Here is a 21,806-nt window from a genome sequence, read left to right on the forward strand (position 1 = left end):
TTGTTTACATGACCTATTTTATGGGCGCGCAATGTAACTGAACAGTGAAAAACGCTACTCCCTTCTCTCTTTGACGTGGGATAACGTGAGAATTCACGACATTTGGATTCTTGCCGCAGAAACGTGGCAGCTGATTGCTCTCTCACAACGCAGGGTTGCCAATATCGATATACTGCAGTAATTATCAACTTTTATAATTCAATCTGTTCAATATGTTTGAAATTTTCTTAAAATAACTCAAAATCAGAGTCCAATGCTATTATTTATAAATATATAAACTATTTTTAATAGTTTGTTTTCAGTTTTAATATTTTATATTGTAAAAAATTGTAATTGAAAACAAAGATGTGCTCAAAGCTATATGTATATGCGCATTGAGCAATGGCAACAATGTTCAAATGAAAACAAACGAAGATGGCTGATTTCTGCGTTTTTCCTACGTTCTCCACTGTGCACACATTTCGCGCGATAAGGAAGGAAAAGGAAAGAAGGCAGTAGCGTTTTTCGCTGGTTCTGATATAAGTACTGATCCGTTACTCTGTCTGATTCTGTCAGTTCGGTTCATGTACACGAAGTGCACCGTTTGTCTTCAAATCAGCGATAGAGAACAACTTTGAATCACTAGCGATCAGCTTATCTCTGATTTGTTTATGAACGTTCACATCAGCAGAAAATACCCAAAGTGATGCAAACTCATGTTTCAATGATTGAAACAATCGACAGCGTTCGGTTTGTATGTCATCCCCTAAACCAGTGGTTCCCAAACTTATTTTGTCTACCGCCCACTTTGAGAATAAATATTTTTTTAGCGCCCCCCTTTTTTCACCTATTTAAAAACCACTATAACTTCAAATTAATTGCTGTGACCTATATATGTATGTTAACGGAGAATTCTAAACGAAACTTTTACTATAACCAGCAACTTGAAACCTGAGCGCAGTAGGTAACATACAACGGCGCTTAGGTCTCAAGTTAACTCTTACAGGCTCCACCTGCCAATAAGAATGATTATTGAAACACAACTTTATAGTATTAAAACAGAGAATCTTTTATTAAAGTTAAAACTAAAATAATCGATTCATATATAAAAACTAATGTGAAGGATGAATCTGATGCTGTTTAATAAGTTAGTTAATATCAGGTTCCAATTTACTCAAGAACAGTCGCAAGTCGCCACGTTCGGTAACAAGCAAACGATTTCTATTTTTAGTAAGCTAGTAGATAGTAGTTTTAGTAAGTAGTAAATCCACGTTCACACAAATATGACGATGGGAATGCTATCAAGAATCGTTGAACGATTGACCACAATCCAGGGTACAATTGCGAGATCGGTTTTTGTAGCCAAAATTCTTGGTAACCATTGGTTGGTAACCAGGTTGTAGAATCGAGTCAGACAATTGCCTCTTGATAGCCAACGAACTTCAGTATGAAACAACAAATGATTGAAATCCTCGTCATTAGTAACACAAAGCTGATGAAATAATCTATCATTCAAAGAGCTGTTGTGGATTTTATTGACTGCTTTGATGACATATTGCAGTGATTGAAATAGTTTTTCACTTAAGTTTCTAGCAACTAAATGTTGTCTATAAATAACGCAATGTACACCAAGTACATCTGTAATTTTATTTTTTAAGTGAGCTATTAAGCCTTTCTGACACCCTATCATAGCCGGAGCGCCATCCGTAGCAATTGAAATAATATTTTCAAAGGAATCTCTTTCTCATCGCAAAACTTTTCCAATATATTGAATATGGTTTCGCCTTTTGTATCGGTTTCTAAATTTCTAGCAAGTAATAGTTCTTCACATATTTTCTCATCTTTAATAAACCTCACGTAAGACAACAACAATGCTTCATTAGTTGGTAAAGTGGACTCATCGAGCTGAATTGAGAAAATGAGAATTGTCCTCAGGTGATCGCACAATGATTCTTCAATGTTTTCAGCCATTTCATCAATTCGTCTTTGCACAGAATTATTACTCAAATGAATTTTTCGGATAATATCTGCGGCCGGTTTATGAAGCACGGTAGTTATTACTTCATTTATTGCTGGCAATATTAACTCTTCTCCGATGTTATGTGGTTTGCCTTTTTGAGCAATTAACAAAGAGATATTGTACGAAGCTCGAAGTCCGTCGTCATCTTGCTTAGCAGCCGCCGAAAATAGTTTTGCTACACTTGGCTGAGTATTATGCTTCTTCTCTAGGTCTTGAAAATATGCTACATTCTTGTCTCTCTTATCTGGATGCATTTTATTCAAATGATCTTGCAGTCTTGAAGGCTTCATTGCTTCATTCGAAAATGTTTTTAGACATAGAAGACACAAAGGCGAGGATGGGTTTGTGGGATTTTCAATGAATCCGAATTTAATGTATTCCGCACAGTATTGCCGTCTCTTCTTTTTTACTTCCGACATTGTTTTGCTTTCAGAAATACGTTTAACTTCGCGAGTAGTATAAAGGAGGCGTAAGTAATGCTCATCTATTGCGCGCAAAATCACAAATGAATATAAAATAAATATTACATTGTTTATATAGGAATGCTTAAGCACAATTATTATATAGTAGTCCAAAAATATGAATTCTTATTTTTCCTAGAAAAACATTTGTAAAAAAGGGATCTTTCTCCTTTTCGTATTATCTTATTTTTCCCACAAATACATTTGTAAAAAATAGGATATTTATCCTTTTTTTATTTTTCCCAGAAATACATTTGTAAAAAAAGGATCTTTCCCCTTTTCTTATTTTCTCCAGAAATACATTTGTAAGAAAGGATAAAGATCCTTTTTTTATTTTCCACATAAAAGATTTAAGGAGTTCAAAAGCTCAAAACGTGCGCTACATCAGCTACCTACCCGACGTCATTTCGCAAGTGATAAAATAAATTTTTCAAGAGCTCAAAGCATGCGCTACATCAGCTCGAACCTACCTACCCTACACTTTTGCGCAAATTATTATATGTATTATGATAGCAAATGCCCACATACAGATTTGGCAATGGCAATAGCAATACGTTTGACAGTTAGTATTCTATAAATTCTATCCTGTCGAGATGCCCCGTTATGAAACGGAGCGACCGATTGACATGATTTTCATTTTTTCTATATTCAATAAAATAGGACAGATATATGAACTACGCGGAGAGAAATATAGAACCGAGTTTGAGCTTAAAAGACTGCTCATATTAGTTGATGTTCACAACTTCTAATGAAATAATGTTTTGCCGCAAGATTGGTAGTCCTGTCAAATGCCTTTTACTAATAAACAGAAACAACTGGCGGATGTTTACAACTAATAAAAAACATTGACATCGCATGTTGATCGTATTTGCCTTTTTGTTCTTTCTATTGACATATTTTAAAATTGTGTGTATTTTTCTCTGATTTCAACGTGATTAACATTCTGCGTACAACACAAATCAAGTGAGTATTGTTGTTGTTTCGTATGTGATGCCATGCGGTTCGATTGTCGCTTGAAAATGCGCGGTGTGTGTAAAAAAAAGTGTTTCAACATTGTGTGTTTTTTCCAGATTTAATTCCATCGATTTGTTACATTTATTCGAACCGATTTTGTGTTTTTCTGCTGACCGTGCAACACACACAAAGCACGTGAGTATTGTTATTGTTTCGTTAGTGCTTCCATGCGGTTTGCAAATACACTGTTGGTGGGTCTTATTGCATATGCGTGTGTAGTTTAAGATGTAGTTTTAGGTTAATTTTTACATTTTTATTTATGTACTTCAAATATGCATACTCTAGAAAATGCCTCGACTACGCCAACGTAATACGGTTGGCAGGCATACGAGTGATTCACGTCGAATGTCAATATTAAGAAGAAATCAAAACGAAGAGCAGCGCGCTGAAGTGAATGCCCGAGGTAGAGCGGTGTACAGAGAGCGGCGTGCACAGATTAGAGCTGAATTCGCCGACAATCAACGGCCAAATTACCGTCAAGGCCGAGTTCCGGTCCGCCTTCGCGATCAAATGGAACATGTTGGCTTTCACTACGATCCTGACTGCGACTACAGCCTGCATGGTGCCATTGGAGCAATGGATATTATTTGTACGCATTGCAATGCAGCGAAATTTCGAGGAGAAACAGCTGGCATGTGCTGCTCCAGTGGCAAAGTGAAACTGCCTGCATTGGAACCGCCACCAGAACCATTACATTCCTTGCTCACTGGAGAATCGCCGACGTCTAAGCATTTCTTGCAGAACATACAAGCGTACAATTCATGCTTTCAAATGACTTCTTTTGGTGCCACAAAGATCATTAGAGATCCATTTATGCCGACGTTCAAGGTGATTACTTTGCATGGAATTTCCAGTGAAACATTTGACATTTTTATTCTGCAGATTCAGGGACAAATATACCATCGAGCAGGCTCGCTCATACCATTTGCCGATGCCGACTATCAATTTTTGCAAATATATTTCATCGTTAATGAAACTGACCAACTAAATCAACGATGTGAAATTGCGACCGGCACAAGGCGAGAAATCGTACTAAATTTGCAAAGATTTCTCCATGAGCACAATGAATTGATTCGATTGTTCAAAATCGCATTGGACCGCATGCCGTCTGATAACCATCGAATCGTCATCAGAGCAGACAAAATGCCGATGGGGCAGCATGCCAGACGATTCAACGCACCAACAATCGATGAGGTGGCAATCGTCATTGTTGGCGAACAGTTTGAATCGCGAGATATTGTACTGCACCGTAGAAACGAACAACTTCAGCGTGTTTCCGAGCTACACCGTTGTTATGATGCATTACAATATCCGATATTATTCTGGAGAGGTGATGACGGCTATCACATCAATATGCGATTGATAAATCCAACTACTGGTAAAAAAGTACAATTTCTGAGAAGAAATGCTACTTACGATTCAATATTTTGTGTATTGTTCATTTATAGGCCAAGAAACACCGAAAAAACTGAGTGCGATGAACTTCTATTCGTACAGAATAATGATTCGTCCGCAAGAAGATAACTACATCCTGAAATGTCGCAAGCTTTTCCATCAGTATTTGGTTGACATGTATGCGAAAATCGAGACCGAACGTGTCAACTTTATTCGATTCAACCAAGCGAAATTGCGTTCTGAAGAGTACATCCATTTGAGAGACGCCGTAATGAATGATGCAAATGTGAATAGCATTGGACGTCTGACAATATTGCCAGCCACATACATCGGCAGTCCGCGCCATATGCACGAGTATGAGCAAGATGCGATGTCGTATGTGCGCCATTACGGCAGACCGGATCTGTTCATAACGTTCACGTGCAATCCCAAGTGGAATGACATCAAATACCATTTGTTCCCCGGTCAATCAACAACTGATCGTCACGACTTGACAGCACGTGTATTCAGCGAAAAGCAAAAAGCAATGATGGATTTAATTGTGAAACTTCGTGTTTTTGGAGAAGTTCGATGCTGGATGTACTCGATCGAAAGGCAGAAAAGAGGATTACCGCATGCACACATCTTGATTTGGTTAGTTCGCAAAATACGACCAGATCAGATTGACAAAGTCATCTCAGCGGAAATTCCAGCTGAAGCAATCGACCCACAATTGTTCGACGTTGTAACAAAAAACATGATCCACAGCCCTTGCGGCGCTATTAATCCAACGTCACCATGCATGATTGACAATAAGTGTTCAAAGCGCTATCCTAGAGCTTTAGTTGATGATACAATCACTGGAAATGACGTATATCCATTATATCGGCGTCGATCCGCTGAAGATGGTGGTAATTCAACGGTCATAAAAGTTCGGGATCAAGACGTTGATGTTGATAATCGTTGGGTCGTGCCGTATTCACCATTGTTGTCAAAAATTTTCGAAGCGCACATAAATGTAGAATATTGCAACTCTGTCAAATCGATTAAATACATCTGCAAATACGTAAATAAGGGCAGTGATATGGCAGTTTTTGGAGTAGCTGATTATCAGACAATCGATGAAATTCAGCAATACCAAATGGGCCGTTATATAAGCAGCAACGAAGCGGTATGGCGCATTTTATCGTTTCCAATACACGACCGGCATCCCGTTGTTCTTCATTTGGCAGTTCATCTCGAAAATGGTCAACGCGTTTATTTCACTGCAGACAATGTACAACAGAGCGCAGCACGACCACCGCGGACAACACTAACTACCTTTTTCGAGTTGTGTGAAACCGATGAATTTGCAAGAACATTGCTATATTCCGAAATACCACAATATTTCACTTGGAATCCATCATCGAAAACATTTCAACGACGAAAGCAAGGGGAGCGTGTTGACGGTTATCCAAATGTCCGTAAAACCGATGCCATAGGACGCATTTACACCGTCCATCCGAACAACGCCGAATGTTTCTATTTGCGTCTGCTATTAGTCAACGTGCGCGGACCAAGATCATTTGATGATTTGAAAACTGTTGACGGTCAGTTGTGTGCGACGTATCGTGAAGCATGTCAGCGATTGCATTTGTTAGAAGATGATATGCATTGGGACACCGCACTTCATGACGCATCACTCACATCTCATCCAAAACAAATACGCGTATTATTCGCAATAATAATATCTACATGCCTTCCGTCAAATCCGCAAGAACTGTGGAATAAGTACAAAGACTGCATGACCGAGGACTTATTAGTTTTGGCGCGTAATCGAGCATCGGACGCAGACTTGCTATATACATTACAAATGTATAATGATGCTTTGATATTGGTTGAAGATCTGTGCCTTACAATTGCGAATAAGGCATTAGCGCAACTTGGCATAACTGCGCCCAATCGTTCAGTGATTGATATGCTTGACCATGAGCTTCAACGTGAACAACAATACGATTGCAATGAATTGCGTGCTTTCATACAAGCTAACATTACCAAATTAAATATTCAGCAGAAAAATGCTTATGATAAGATTATACAAGCGGTTGACAATAACGCCGGTGGATTTTTCTTTCTGGATGCGCCCGGTGGTACAACGTCCGGTGTGTTTTACGTGGGTACCTGTTGTCGACAACCTTACTCCACGGCGCTCAAAAGCACAGCGGATCAAATCAATGCGTTGATCAGCGCCCTGAGAATGCTAAGCATTTTCAGTACCAATTGGCAGTGTGGAATGGGCGCCCGGTGGTACAGGGAAAACGTTTTTGATCTCTTTGATTCTTGCTACTATACGGTCACAGCAGAAAATTGCGCTGGCAATTGCTTCGTCAAGCATCGCTGCTACTCTACTTGATGGCGGCCGAACAGCACATTCTGCGTTGAAATTACCGTTGAACATCCAAGTCGTTGAAACACCAACATGCAACATATCGAGGAATTCAGCAATGGCAAAAGTTTTGCAAGGAGCTGGAATAGTTCTATGGGACGAGTGCCCAATGGCTAACAAAAAGTCATTAGAAGCATTCAATAGAACAATGCAAGATTTACGCCAAAACCAACAACTTTTTGGCGGAGCATTAGTCTTATTATCCGGCGATTTTCGGCAAACTTTGCCAGTCATTCCTCGATCAACTCCTGCCGACGAAATAAACGCATGTTTAAAGTCGTCAGTTTTGTGGAGACATGTTCAAAGGCTGACTCTTACCATCAACATGCGAGTCCAATTGCAAAATGATCGATCCGCAGCGGCGTTTTCGAAGCAGTTGTTGGACATTGGCGAAGGCAAAATACCAATCGATGATACCGGTTTGATCACATTGCCGAACAACTTTTGTACACTTTTACAATCGAAAGAAGAATTGATTGAAAGTGTATTTCCGAATATTGTTGAATGCTATCAACGCCACGATTATTTAAGTGAACGCGCAATATTGGCACCGAAAAATGTACACGTCAACGAAATCAATTTTGCCATTCAAGAAAAACTGCCAGGAGAAGCTACACATATACATCGATTGATAGCGTTTTGAATCAAGATGAAGTAGTCAATTATCCAAATGAGTTCTTGAATTCTTTGGATCCCCCCGGTCTGCCACCGCATCGTTTGGTCCTGAAAGTCGGTTCACCCATTATACTTCTACGAAATCTGAATCCACCGACTTTGTGTAATGGCACAAAGCTTTCAGTCAAAAAATTGTGGCCAAATTTGATTGAAGCAACAATACTAAATGGCAAGGCAGCAGGTGATGTCGTACTCTTACCACGCATTCCCATGATTCCAACGGACTTGCCGTTTGAATTTAAGCGCTTGCAGTTCCCGGTACGTCTTGCCTTTGCGATGACCATCAACAAATCGCAAGGGCAAACGTTTCAAGTGTGCGGCGTCAATTTGGAAGAACCATGCTTCTCCCACGGCCAATTGTTCGTCGCATGCTCGAGAGTGGGAACACCAAGGTGCTTATTCATTTACGCGCCAGGTGGAAAAACCAAGAATGTTGTATATCAATATGTTTTATAAATAAGTAACAGTTTTACAACAATAAATAAAACACAGAGTAAAAAGCCTTAAGAGTTTTAATCGATTTAGGTGTAGCGAGGCACACAGGGTAACAGCTAGTTCCATATACATATGTACGTACTTGATGGAATTTTCATTATTTACACGTTGAAAATTTGTAACATGCGCACATTTTCAAATCGGATACATTTTTTCCCACACATGATTCAAATCAGTCCAGCAGAAAATTGTTGTTGTTCGCTGTACTTATAGATTAACCCAAATATTTACTCGTGGATTTACTTATAGTTTACCCAAAGTTTCACATCAATTCAAACAATCCTCGCACCGCTATAAACTGTCATGATACGATTGGAACCGAAACCAGCCATACCGTTTACTCGATCGTGATTGCCGAAGAACAGATTGTTTGTGTTGCATCAGATCAGTTGACGCTGGCGGCTACTCGAATTGATTAACAATGTTGTCTATGCTGAACTGAATTGATTTGATTGTGTTTCTGGCACGACTGTTTGTTGGCGAGAGAAAAGTTCTACGAATGATTTATGGTCCTCTGTGCGTTGGCCACGGCGAATATCCCATTCGATGGAACGATGAACTGTATGAGATATACGACGACATTAATATAGTTCAGCGAATTAAATGGCAGCGGTTACGCCGGCTAGGTCATGTCGTTCGAATGGACAAAAACACTCCAGCTATGAAAGTATTCGACGCAGTACCCGCCGGGAGAAGCAGAGGGAGAGGAAAACCTCCACTCCGTTGGAAAAACCAGGTGGAGAAGGACCTGGCTTCGCTTGGAATCTCCAATTGGCACCACCTTGCAATAAGAAGAAACGACTGGCCTATAACGTCGTAAGCCTGTAAAGAAGAAATAGCATTTAGGAATGCAAATACAATAATGGCAATGCAAACGCTTTTTGTTTTCAGCGACAATCCGCTGTTGAACTATTGAGTTTTTCTTCAACTGATTTCAGTGCTACCACTACATCAACGAACGGATCATTAACATTTCTTTGTTTACAAATATTGTGTAAAGCACAGCATACATTAATAATCATTGTTGCTTTACCACCCATAGAGTAGATAAGTAGAATCACTTAAAAATATTTTCGTTTTAGTATTTATGTATGTATGTAAGTAGTAGTACCAGTACTATAGAACAAAGTAGAACCCTCTGCTACATACAAAAAATAATTTTTACTTATTGTGTATACAAATTTAATAATAAAGTGAACTCGAATTCACCGCTACGAGAAGAAAGTGAAATGTAAAACAAAACTTACCAACGTTACTTATATAAACTCAATAATGTACGCAGAGTGCTTGTTCAATTATCAAAATTTAATAATCCTATGAGTGACAGTGAACTAGAGGATCTAGTGTCCGGTTTGTCAGGTTTACCCATAAAAACTAATCATTTAAAGCCAGATGATTACGAAAATTGGTGATCCAATCAAAGCCAAGCAAACAAAACATCGTTCAGAGAGTTGTAAATTAGGGCTCTTATCGAGTTTGCAGTTAACACTGCAAATCAGTTTCAAAGTTTTGAGCAAAAGCTAAAAAATATACAGAGAGAGTAAATTTCAAAAAACATATGTAACAGTACCCAAGGTACAATTGTAAAGATATGCCGAAATAATACCAACAATGTTCAAACGAAGCTTTAGATATAGTAAAGTCAGTACCCGACTTTAAACGGAAGCACGAAATATACGTCTCATGACGTAACGCTCCTCACACAGCCTATAAAGTTTTTGAAAAGTACGAGGGAAGTTCGAAACATTATCAAGTGTTAGGCATTCTCAAATTAAGCGTAAGCTGACGCTTCTCATTAATATAATTATAATGACACACAAGAGCACCTTGGCTGCTCTTAACAAAAAAATCAGAACAGATGTACTAAGAGTAATTATTCCAGATACAAATAAACCCTTAAATGACATTATTTTTGCGGCACATTCAAATGAACTGCCATCAGCGTTCACCATAGCTCAATAAATTGAGTTTAAACATGAACACTTTCAATTCACCAATAATTTTGTAAAAAGTTTGAAGGAAAGAGCTCATAGGGTTGAACGACGGCTGTAAAAGAGTTTAGACTCGGACAATACAAATCTACACCTGGGTAGAAATTCATTTTTTAACAGACATAAGACAGATGTCATTCCCTAAGCGGGAGCCATCTCAACGAATGGACATTGACAGTTCAGCCCGATTCAGACAATCTATCCAGTAACCAAATAGAAGTTTCTCTCCTTAGGCACCACCTTCGAATCAGACCATCAAAATGCCAAATACTGGCACTACAAAGTATACGGGACTGAAACAACAAAGGATAAATCATATTTCACAAAATAAAAGTGATTCTACTCTGGTTAGGTTAGAGGACTGATCGAAGACCGCATGTAGAATGCTATATGTGGTCCTTTGTTAAGCCATAGGAAAGAAGAATTCCTGTGTTCAAACTTATAAATTAGCAAAACGCTTACCTTTACTTTCCACTCCCGCCAGTTGGGTGGGGTGTCTGAAGGTATGCGCTCCCAAGTATTCAACTCTTGACCTTTCCATAAAGCTTCTGCTGATGGCGTCTGGTAAGATTCCTAATCTTACAGTATTGACGCCAATTGGGCAATGATCTGTTAAAAACCCTACAACTAGGGAGAGGCTAAACTTACTCAGGGCAAAGAGATCAATATATTTTTCCTGCAATCGATCTTGGGTCAAAAGGCTTTTGCCACAGCGCATTTATCGATGGTGGCCCAACTCTGGCCTAGCTTCCGCGAAGCCCAGCTATCTAGCAGTAGAACTTCTGACAGTAACCCTTCCACAAATCTTTCCCCAAAGCCTTGGCCCATCCGTAAATAAGCTCAGTGCTCCTCTCCCTATCTTCCAACGATGTCACGGGCACTATGTGCAAGATGGCGTTAAGTGCCATGGTTGGAAGACACTTTTGGTGAAAGACCCCAACTTTCGCCAATGTCTCCTATATAGCAGTATAAGGCAATCAATATCTTGTTTTGCTCTTTTTTAGATATTTGACTTCCATGAAAGCTTCTTATCCAGGATAGGACTTAGATATTGCACTGTATCTACCTGTTGTAGACGGATGTCTCCCATTTGCGGCAGCGATACCACTGAATTCTTATTTCGGTCACTGAATTCTTATTTCGGCTTTACTTGGGTTAATGGCGAGACAACTTCTGACCGCCCAATTTGTTACGACGCTGAGATACCCACCCCTGCATCATTTCATACACGGTGGTCAGGAACCTTCCTTTGATCATAAGTGCTACATCGTCCGGCAGCCACGCTTCTCAAGTTTTTAAGTAGGTTGTTAACGACCAGAATCCATAGAAGAGGAGAGAAAACTCCACCTTGTGAAGTTCTGCTACCCACATTCCCTCAAACGCGTGCGTTGCCCCTTTCCGTTTTAATCACTCTGCCGCACAGAAGACTGATAATGAGGTGTTTGAGTTTTTATTCACTCCCAAGACCGTCCAGAGCAGTAAAGACTCCTTTTGGCAGCACGTTATTAAAAGCTCCATTAATATGAAGGAAGGTCCCAGCAGCGAAATCCTTAACCCTACAACCCTTTAATAAGCATGTTGCGCTCCTTATGTACCAGTTCATCAGTCTCTTCAGATTTTTTTTTTGTAGAAAAGAGAGGCTTATAGACCTAAAGTCCTTGGCCGTAACCTGGGAACCCCTACTAACCTCCGGGATGAACGTAACTCTGACTCCTTTCCAGGCCCCTGGGATGTAAGCCAGTCTAATGCAGTTCACATAAACAGCTACATGACACCTAAGATGCATTATGCCATGCGGTCCCGGGGACTTGAATGGTTTGAACGAATCGATCGCCCAGCTCAAGTGTCGTTCATCCAAAAGGTCAACAAAGGCCGCACAATCATCCTGCAGCACTTCGAAAAATATCCCTCCCGAGGACGTATTGGTCGGGAAGTGAGCATCAAGGAGTATATGAAGTTTATCTTTACTACTTAAAGTCCACTTCCCATTTGCGTCTTTAAGATATCCCGAGGAAACAGGATTCTTTGCGAGAATACGCCTGAACCCAAAGAACTTTAGACAGCCCTCCACTTTTTCGCAGAAGGTTTTCCATGAGGTCCTGTTTGCCTTTTTTAACTCGGTTAACTATTGCAAGTCCAGTCGTCGGTTGAACCACTCCTACGGGCCTTATTGAATAAACGTCTGCAAAATGCTCTGATTTCCGAGAGTTCTATAGTACACCAGAGTGGTTTCCCTCTGACCTTCGGTTTTTTCTGTGGACAGGAACTCTCCAGTGCAGTTTTACACGCCGAACTGAAGACTTCGACCCATCCGTCTACCGTTCTGACCAACAAGTCTATCCCTACCCAGTTTGTATTCCTAGGATTTCTAAAAGACTTTCTATGCGGACATTCACCGACTAGACTGAACTCAATATGACGCCGGATCTGACGCCTTCGGAGAAGGTCTTCCTCAACAATAGGGGAGGTAGTTCCACATCATCGTCGTACGGCATTACGAAATTAACGAGAAATATCCGTCGTCGTACTCCACTTTTGCTTTATTTTGTAAATTGGCAGAAGCCGCCTTCGCATATTGAAAGCTAATCTGAAAGAATCTCATCCTTCTGACTCTCCTACAGAAGCGCTAGTTCAATACCCATGTCGTGCTCGACCTACACTTCGTCTAACAGCTGTTCGAGGCTAAGGACGGATTCGCCTATTGAGGAACCGCCCCCAGAACTCGCTATGTCCGAGAGACTTGCGTCCTTCTCCATGGTCATTTGGCCATCATCGCCTGTCGTACCCATCGCATCTGCACCTTGAGAGCCATTAGCTTTGGCATCCTTGGGAACTCTACGAATGGTAGGCACCTTGTCGTGATGCAGGGGCTTCACTGCAATGCACTCATGTCTCCAACCTTCATGAGTGGTGCGCCATGGCATCTCTCTTGAGGGTTGTCATAAGCTGCATGTGTGCGGCGAACAAGAGCTACCACCTCCTACTCCGAGGTATTATTCGACTCACATGCCCATTGGATGATTTGCAGCCAGGAGATTAATTCGGCTGTTTTCGAACGGAGCCTTCTTAACACCGGGCCGCATTGTGAAGTAAGGGCGGTCTTACCGCGCCGTGGGGCTCATGCGTGACGGATCTCCCTTTCCTTATAAAAATGTAGACCCGACAGCTCACCGTGTTGAACCACGGGTCGTTAGACAAGGATGAAAAACAAAAACAGCCAACAAAAGATAACGATAAACTCAAATAAGGCAACGGATCCGCGAAACGACCCTCTCCCACCAAAACGAGAACCCACCGGACACGATGACCCTCATAGGAAGGGAAAAAGTGGTGTCAGCTTGAAGTGGGCCCTGCGATACCTCTGGCAGAGGAAGACTCTTTAGGTGACGGAGGTACTGGCGAGGAACAGGACCAGGGGAAATAATGTCTACCTTGCGAAGGAGCGTAGAGGCAAAACCGCGTACGAACGCAACTCCGACCGGCAGAGAACACCTTCAACTACCCAGTCATAAACCGCGAAACGGAAGAGTGGGAAAATCCTGTGAAAGGAGCCCCCCAGTTCTAAAAGGCTGAAGGCCAATAACATGAAGGCAGCTGGAGGCCAACCCTCCGCACCAAATCCCTCCCAGGTGGAAGAGAGACGTCGCAGATATTCGGATTCTCCAAAAGGCATCCAAATGGCTGTGATGCCTCTCAATTACCCGGGGGAAACCCCTCATTGGACTGGTTCCTCATTGAGCCGATCCTGTAGTGACCGTCAACATGGAAGTTGCCCAGGTGAACTCGCACCACGCGGCGGCAGCCTCGGCTGTCATAGCGAGTAATCCGGATAATCGGGACATCCTGCTGATCCAAGGGCCATAGGTCTACAAAGAGGAGGTTATAAGCTTCAATTCGGATGCCAACAAGGTAATCTGGGATCTGTAAAGCGAGAGCTAGAACATGTGTAGCTGTCAGGAACAACATTGACTTCTTTTGTATTTCAGAGTTCCTGACACAGGATCTAGTAGCAGTGCAAGCCAGGGACAGCGAAGGAGCAGACTTCGTCCTGGCTTCAAGTTATTTTTCGCGAGAGGCATCCGCACAACTTCCAGAGACTGTGGATAGACTGGTGAGTCACTGCAAGCGACACCAGCTGCCCCTGATCTTAGGATGTGATGCGAACGCCCACCAAACTGAATGAGACAATACGAAGTGCAACACTTGAGGTGAGTCTCTTTTAGAATACATAATTATTAGTAACTTAGCCATAGAAGATATGGGTGGTGAACCCACCTTCGTCACAATATGGATGTCAACGGAGCCCTCTTTTTCGGATCATAGAATTATAAACGCAAACTGGGATACCTTTTGGAATACGCAGTGGCCAGAGTCAAAACTGACACAGTATTAGCATGAGATGGGATGTATACGACCTACGTGGAAGAAAGAGCTACGGATTTTCCGCGGGCGCACTTCCCGTAAAAAAATCGGGAAGATCATTGTCTACCCGTAGTCAAACACAAGCCATCTAGCTCTTATTGGGTAATCGATCAAATGGGCTATGGCTTTGTTCGAAAAATTCAATTCTCTGGGAGAGGACGGCATCTTTTCAGCACTCTAACAACAGGAAGAGCAGGTTCAACTGTCATACCTTGTTCGGCTGATGAGGGCTAGGCCCGCACTGGCGTACATCCCTGAAATACGGAGGGTCGCGAAGGGGATTTTCATACCTAAAGTAGGAAGAAAGAACTATTCACTGGCAAAATCTTTCAGGCCAATTTGTCCAACTTTCTTCTGGAAGACTCTGAAAACTGCATGCCTGCATGTGAATCAGCATGCTTACAGAGCAGGCAGATTAAGCAATACTGCTCTGTATCAGCTAACCTTGGATATAGAGAATTCGCAGGAAGGAGAAGAAATGATGTTCTACGCTTTCCTAGACATCAAAGGTGCTCTTGACAACATGTCTTACAAGAGCGTAGCCAAGGCACTGGTGAAAAGGAATGTAGTAGCGCCGGTGCGCAGATGAAAAGAGGCCATACTGCGCACCAGAATAGCTGAAGCCACAGTCGGAGATACAAGGATTCGTTTTGGTACAACAAAGAGCTGCCCACAGAAGGGAGTGCTATCCTAACGCCATGGAGACTTGTCGTGGACGAGCGTCTAGTATTGCTAACTGACAATAAGATCCTCTGCTAAGGGTACGTGGACGACATTGTAATTATAGAGATAGATATGACCAACATAATCAGATATCTTAGTCTCACGCTGGATTCCACTCTGCGGTGGAAGCAGCATGTTCACCTGACTTTTGTCAAGGCAACAAAAGAAGTGATGGTGTGCCATCGGCTGGCGAGAAAATCATGGCGCTGCAGGCCTGGGATTGTTAGGGGGTTGTTCACCCCTTCGCAGACTTTGGTAGAGCTCCAACTATCGAAGCTGCAATGACTTGCAAGTAACTGTATGTCGGGTGCAATGCGCACTTGTCCGATGGTAGCACTTGAAGCTCTTCAAACCTATGGAGGGATTTCGAGCATTTTTCAAGCAGAAGTTTTTGCCATAAGTCGATGCATAGAGATGAACCTCCAACGCAACTTTCGCAATGAGCGCAGCCTTACTTAGCGATAGTCAAGCGGCACTAAAAGCAGGTAATTAGAGGAGGGAGCCCCGTGTGTACTCGTTATACATAATTAACAGTCAAACAATTTAAAAATAAAACTATTAAAATTTATGAAACTTTATGACATTTTATGAAACGTTCTCAAACCACTGCTTACTCGCTATTTTATGTTGTTCACTTGCTGACGGTTGCTTTCTGACTGTGCCCTTTTGTTGCTGCCACTTGCTTCATTTTATCTGACACTTGTTGGGAAACAGAGTTGCCATCGGTTACAATGACCCAATGTGGCGCCCTCGCCCATGGTGCTCTCATCTTCGTCGTCTGGATCATTTGGTAGTAGCATGCACCAAGTTTTAAATTGATCTGATGCAAATACGGCTTTGTAATGACGGTGTGTTCGTTCGGCATGAGGTAAGTCTTCAATTACTTACCGATCATTTGCCAGGGCTTTGGTGATAATGAACGGTCCTCTGAATCGTGGTTCTAATTTACGTGATGTACCGGAGCTGATTAGTTCTTTTTTAGTCAAGACGAGATCACCTTCGTTGTACGTCTTCGGTTGATTATGCTTTGCGCCGTATACATAGCTTCTTGGCTTGGGCTTTTACGTCGTTTATTTGTTGAGCAGTGTCGACTCGTAGTTGCTGTAGGTCGGTGTCGTTGATCAGGTCACCATCAGCGTCTTGGAGTGCCTGGATAAGTTGATTCTGCAGGATGTCTCGTGGCATGTACCCATAAAGTAGTCGGAATGGTGTCCAACCGGTGGTTTTATTCGGGATGTTATTATGTATGTCCATTGTATTTGGCGTAGTCTTTTGTCATCAGTAGAAGGTAATAGCATGGATAGGATGACGCGGTTAGCTCGTTCAGCGTGTCCGTTAGCGCGTGGCGTACGCACTGCGTTGAGAATATGTTTGACGTTGTTTTCATTGCAAAACTTTTGGAACGCTTTTGAAGTGAAGGCCTTTCCTCGTCGGATATGATACGTTCATGCATTACCAAATAGCTCGAGATCGCGAGCAATACCGGAATTACAGAGTTTGTTTGCGGTACTCTTGACTGCTTGTAGAATTGTGAATTTGGTAAATGAATCTACAATTACCAACACATGCTCGTTGCGTTTTGAACTTTTTGGGAACGGACCCAAATGATCAATGTGCATTGTCGCAAACGGTCGTTGTAATATCGACCCTCACGTCGTCCGGCAGGGATTTTATTTAATTCAATTTATTTATTCACAACCCACACATGAGTTGATGTAGCTCTTTAAGTAATTGCGCATTCGAGGAAACCAGAAGAGATTCAGAATTCGTTTTACTGTTTTGTCAACGCTCATATGACCTGCCTTATCGTGGTATTCGTAGAGTGTTTGGAACCTTAATTGCTTCGGAACAACCCACAGTAGTTTATTATCGTATTTCCGATATAAGCGTCTCAGTTCAACAACGTAGTCGGGATATTCTGGTTTCATTAACGATGTTTCTTATTTTTTCGTCGTGTAGTTGCACTCTAAACAACCAATCTGCCTTGTCGGTAATAATCTTGGAAATTTTGAGATCAGCGGTATCTACTTCGTGTGCCCCTTCATAAGGTGCACGGCTCACCGCATCGAGATGGGCCATACGAGCACCTAGTCGATGTTGAATTTCAATGTCGAATTCTTGGATTCTCAACCACCATCGGCCAATGCGTGGTATGAGCTCTCGTTTCGCCATGGTTGTTCGTAGAGCGTTACAATCAGTGATAACTTTGAACTTCTTTCGCGTGCGTTTCAACTCATATAGGCCGTCCGTTGTAATGAAAGCAGTGTACTTCCGATTATCGGGTGTCATTTCGATCTGATAGTACCCACTATTCAAATCGAGTGACCAAAATTATCGAAACGGCTACATGAACGTTCGGGACTGGAAAATTTTCTTTCCAACGACATACGTGCAACTCCTCTTAATCGTGTATAAATAGCCAGCAATTAAAATTTCTCGTCCCATCTATATGCTTCCACTACTCTATCGACTCTGTCAATAAATTGCTCTACCGTAATGCTTGCCTTATTTGTTGGATCAAATTCCGGCAGGGTGTTTGCAATTTCTTTTACTGACGCGTGTCGCATATTCCCATTCGTGGAAATATTCCCGTTCGCAGAAATATTCCCGTTGCTTTGAATGCGTGTTGTAACGTTGTTGTTAGTTGACACTGTGCTGTCGTCGTTCGTTGAAATAGTGTCAGTGGCGTGACTTTGAACGCCTGCGCCGCCGTTGACTGCGACTGCGCTATCGTTACTAGCTGCGAGTTTTGTACCGTTTGTCCCTCTTGCGTGCAGGCTGTACCAGTGCCGTTATTTTGTGCTTTTAACTAGTAGCTGTACCATCATTTCGCGTAACTGCTTCATCTCCTGCTGCAGTTGTGCCACCGTTGATATCTCAGATGACTCCTCCGTAATGTTGATTTCTTGGATGTCCACCTCGTCGGACTCCTCATATGCGCTAAGACGTTGCAACAACTGATCTCGCGTGCCTGTCGTCGCTAATTGACTTTCCCGTAGCAACCTCTTTAGTTGTTCCACCTTCAAATCACTAATTTTCGCCATCGCACATAGGAGCATTTGGTCTCAAAAACCGGACAAACTTATTTAAAGTGATTTTATGAATGAAAATTAATAAAAATGCATGATTAATTATAATAATGCAATATATTAAAATAAAACAAGTAAGGAAGACCTAAGTTCGGGTGCAACCGAAAATTTTATATTGAATATATTTGAGAAGGGGGTAGTGCAGACCAGATTTTATCTATTTTTACTCATCCCACATACTACTAATATGCCACATACTCAAAAAAAAGTTCCCTCGATTTCATTTAGGTACCTTACATACAATCAGCGAATCATTCTTCCCCAGAAGAAAGACGATTTAAGGGCATGCCCTTTGAATGTCCGATCCCCTAATTGAAAAGATAGCGTTGTCCAGCTGGTTGATGTCCTCGTAAAACTAAAGGATGACATCACCGTTGTCCAAGAAGTGCGATGATCGGGACAAGGAGACGAGTAGGTACGTGTTATATTTCATAGCCGAGTTCTGCCATTCATCGCGGTGGATGAACTTCAAGCCAAAATCCGCATCAAAGTGAAGTTCTTCAAGATATCCCACGTCCCGAATGAAGAAAAGGATGAAGTGACCAAAGATGTCTCATATAAGCGCTTGGAGCGCTAAGAGAGCTGGCGGTCTCTGGTGGAAAAGTCACCAAACAGATCGATCATGTTGTGATAGAAGGAAGACACTCCAGTATTTTAGATATGCGTACGCGTACGCTCCGAGGTCGAAGCACATGCCTCTGTGAAGCAAAAATCACAACAGATAGCCAAACGATTTTCTACTGGACTTGCACTGCTGCTCTATGAGAGCACTCGTCAGCAACTCGGTAGAAGGGAACTGTAGGACGGTATTTAAAGTTTTTTACGTAAAGCTGCAAATGAAACCTTTGGCTTTTAGAAAATGACAGCTGATACGATGAGAAATCATCATCTGCTATATGGTGCAGTGGCATGGACGATGACAACATCTGTACCTGTCTGGAGAAGCAGAGGTAGAGGAATAACTTCACTCCGTTGGAAAGACCAGGTGGTAAACGATCTGGTTAGATTTGCAATCTCCAACTGGCGCTATACAGCCAAAAGGAAGAAGGACTGGCGCACTGTTATAAACTCGGCTACAACTGCATAAGCGGTGACTACGCCAATAAAGAGGAGAAGAACATATCAACTGGATAAAATCCAATACTTCTTAAAAAGTTTTTTACTGTTATCACGTTTCTTTTTTGCAGTACTCTTTTAGCAAAAAACGATTTCTTCTATATCTTCTTTTGTTAATATTTTTCTATATTTCGAAGCAACAGGCTCTACGCGAAATCATTACTGCAATATTGCAGCAAAGTATCATCAGAGTATCAGCTGAGCATCAGCAACAGAATATCAAGTTAGTAACAGGGTTGCTTTATTGCGGTAATTATTAAGCAACTCAAGCACGCCCAGCGTCAAAAAGTTCAGTGACATGAACAAGCTTCGTAAGCAGAGGCACTTCTCAAGGAGGGGTCCTTTCCTCTCTTTTATCGGCGTTGGCGCTGAATGTAATACTAGTTACTTAGACTCAATGGAGAAGAAGTTAAAATAGTAGCATATGCAGACGACATAGTGTTGATGGTATCCGATATTTTTCTTTCCACAGTTAGTGAGATTATAGAAAGAGCAGTACAAAGGTTACACTTATAAACCACGAACAACGGACTAGGTGTTAACCCTAATAAAACAGAACAGATGCTTTTCTCAAATAAAATTTTAATTTAACCTATTCTCACTTGGTGGAGGAAGGAGTCATGTGTAGAAGTTCACGCAAGTGAGGGAAGTTCTCTGATCGCCATTCACTTGGGAGTGGCCAGAAACAATTTTTTTTACATATGACTCAAGCAGCTCACGACTTCCGGTTTTTGACCAAGTATCCTCTGGGTAGCCTAAGAACATCCGTTTGGAGGCGAGCTAAGGTGAGAAAGCGAAACATCTCCTGCATAGGATTGTGCGCTGGGTTGGGGACCTGCCACGTAAAAACCCTCCAATGAAAAACCACCAACAGCCTCGGATGAGAGACCCCTCTTTTGATGACGACCATAGCAAACGAATTAAAGACTATGATTTGAGCGCATGCACCTGGAATGTCCGGTACCTTAATTGGGAAGGTGCCGCTGCCCAGCTGGTTGATGTCCTCGTGAAAATAAAGGCTGACATCACCGCCGTCCAAGAAATGCGATGGACGGGACATGGACAGTTACGAGTAGGTCCTTGTGACATTTACTACAGTGGCCATATAAAGGAGCGCAAGATTGGTGTGGAATTCGAGGTGGGAGAGAAACTCCGTCGCCGAGTATTATCATTCACTCTGGTGGATGAACGTTTAGCCACAATCCTCATCAAAGCAAGCTGATCGCTGATTTATGCCCACGCCCCGACGGAAGAGAAGGACGATGTGATCAAAGATACCTTTTATGAGCGCTTGGAGCGCACTTATGAGAGCTGCCCCCCCACGATGTCAAAATCGTGCTTGGCGATTTTAACGCCAGGTTGGGCAAAGAAGGCATCTTTGGCACTATGGTCGGTAAATTCAGCCTCAACGATGAAACATCCCCAAATGGGTTGAGGCTGATCGACTTCGCCGGGGCTCGAAATATGATTATCTGTAGTACTAGATTCCAGCATAAGAAGATTCATCAAGCTACCTGGCTGTCTTCGGATCGAAAAACTACCAACCAGATCGATCACGTAGTGATAGACGGAAGACACGTCTACAGTGTTTGAGATGTGCGTGCGCTCCGAGGTCCTAACATCGACTCGGACCACTATCTTGTTGCAGCTAAGATTCGCACCCGCCTCTGCGCAGCAAAAAACGCACGTCAACAAACACAAGGAAGGTTCGACGTCGAGAAGCTGCAATCACAACAGACAGCCGAACGATTTTCCACTCGGCTTGCGCTCCTGCTTTCTGAGAGCACTCGCCAACAACTCGGTATAAGGGAACTGTGGGACGGCATTTCAAACTCCTTACGTACAGCTGCAACCGAAACCATTGGTTTTCGGAAAGTGCAAAAGAACAGCTGGTACGACGAGGAGTGCTGTGTGGCAGCGAAGAGAAAACAGGCTGCCTACCTCGCAACGTTACGATCGACCACAACACGTGCGGGTTGGGATAGATACCGAGAGTTGAAGAGGGAAGCGAGACGCATTTGT

At 42.2% G+C, this 21,806-nt stretch overlaps 1 protein-coding gene across 1 annotated transcript in view; it reads left to right on the forward strand.

Moving 5' to 3' along the window:
- The first annotated feature begins 578 nt into the window (after positions 1-578).
- The window catches only part of LOC125779098 (uncharacterized), a 39,049-nt gene continuing 17,821 nt past the window's right edge, over positions 579-21,806 (forward strand). Inside the window, exons 1-3 of the mRNA XM_049459567.1 lie at positions 579-4,302; positions 4,357-4,852; positions 4,923-21,659. Coding sequence (XP_049315524.1) covers positions 3,763-4,302; positions 4,357-4,852; positions 4,923-7,240 — 3,354 coding nt within the window. The 5' untranslated portion in view covers positions 579-3,762 and the 3' untranslated portion in view covers positions 7,241-21,659. The remainder of the gene's footprint in view (positions 4,303-4,356; positions 4,853-4,922; positions 21,660-21,806) is intronic.

The sequence above is a fragment of the Bactrocera dorsalis genome, chromosome 6 (assembly GCF_023373825.1).
Source record: "Bactrocera dorsalis isolate Fly_Bdor chromosome 6, ASM2337382v1, whole genome shotgun sequence".
NCBI lineage: Eukaryota > Metazoa > Arthropoda > Insecta > Diptera > Tephritidae > Bactrocera > Bactrocera dorsalis.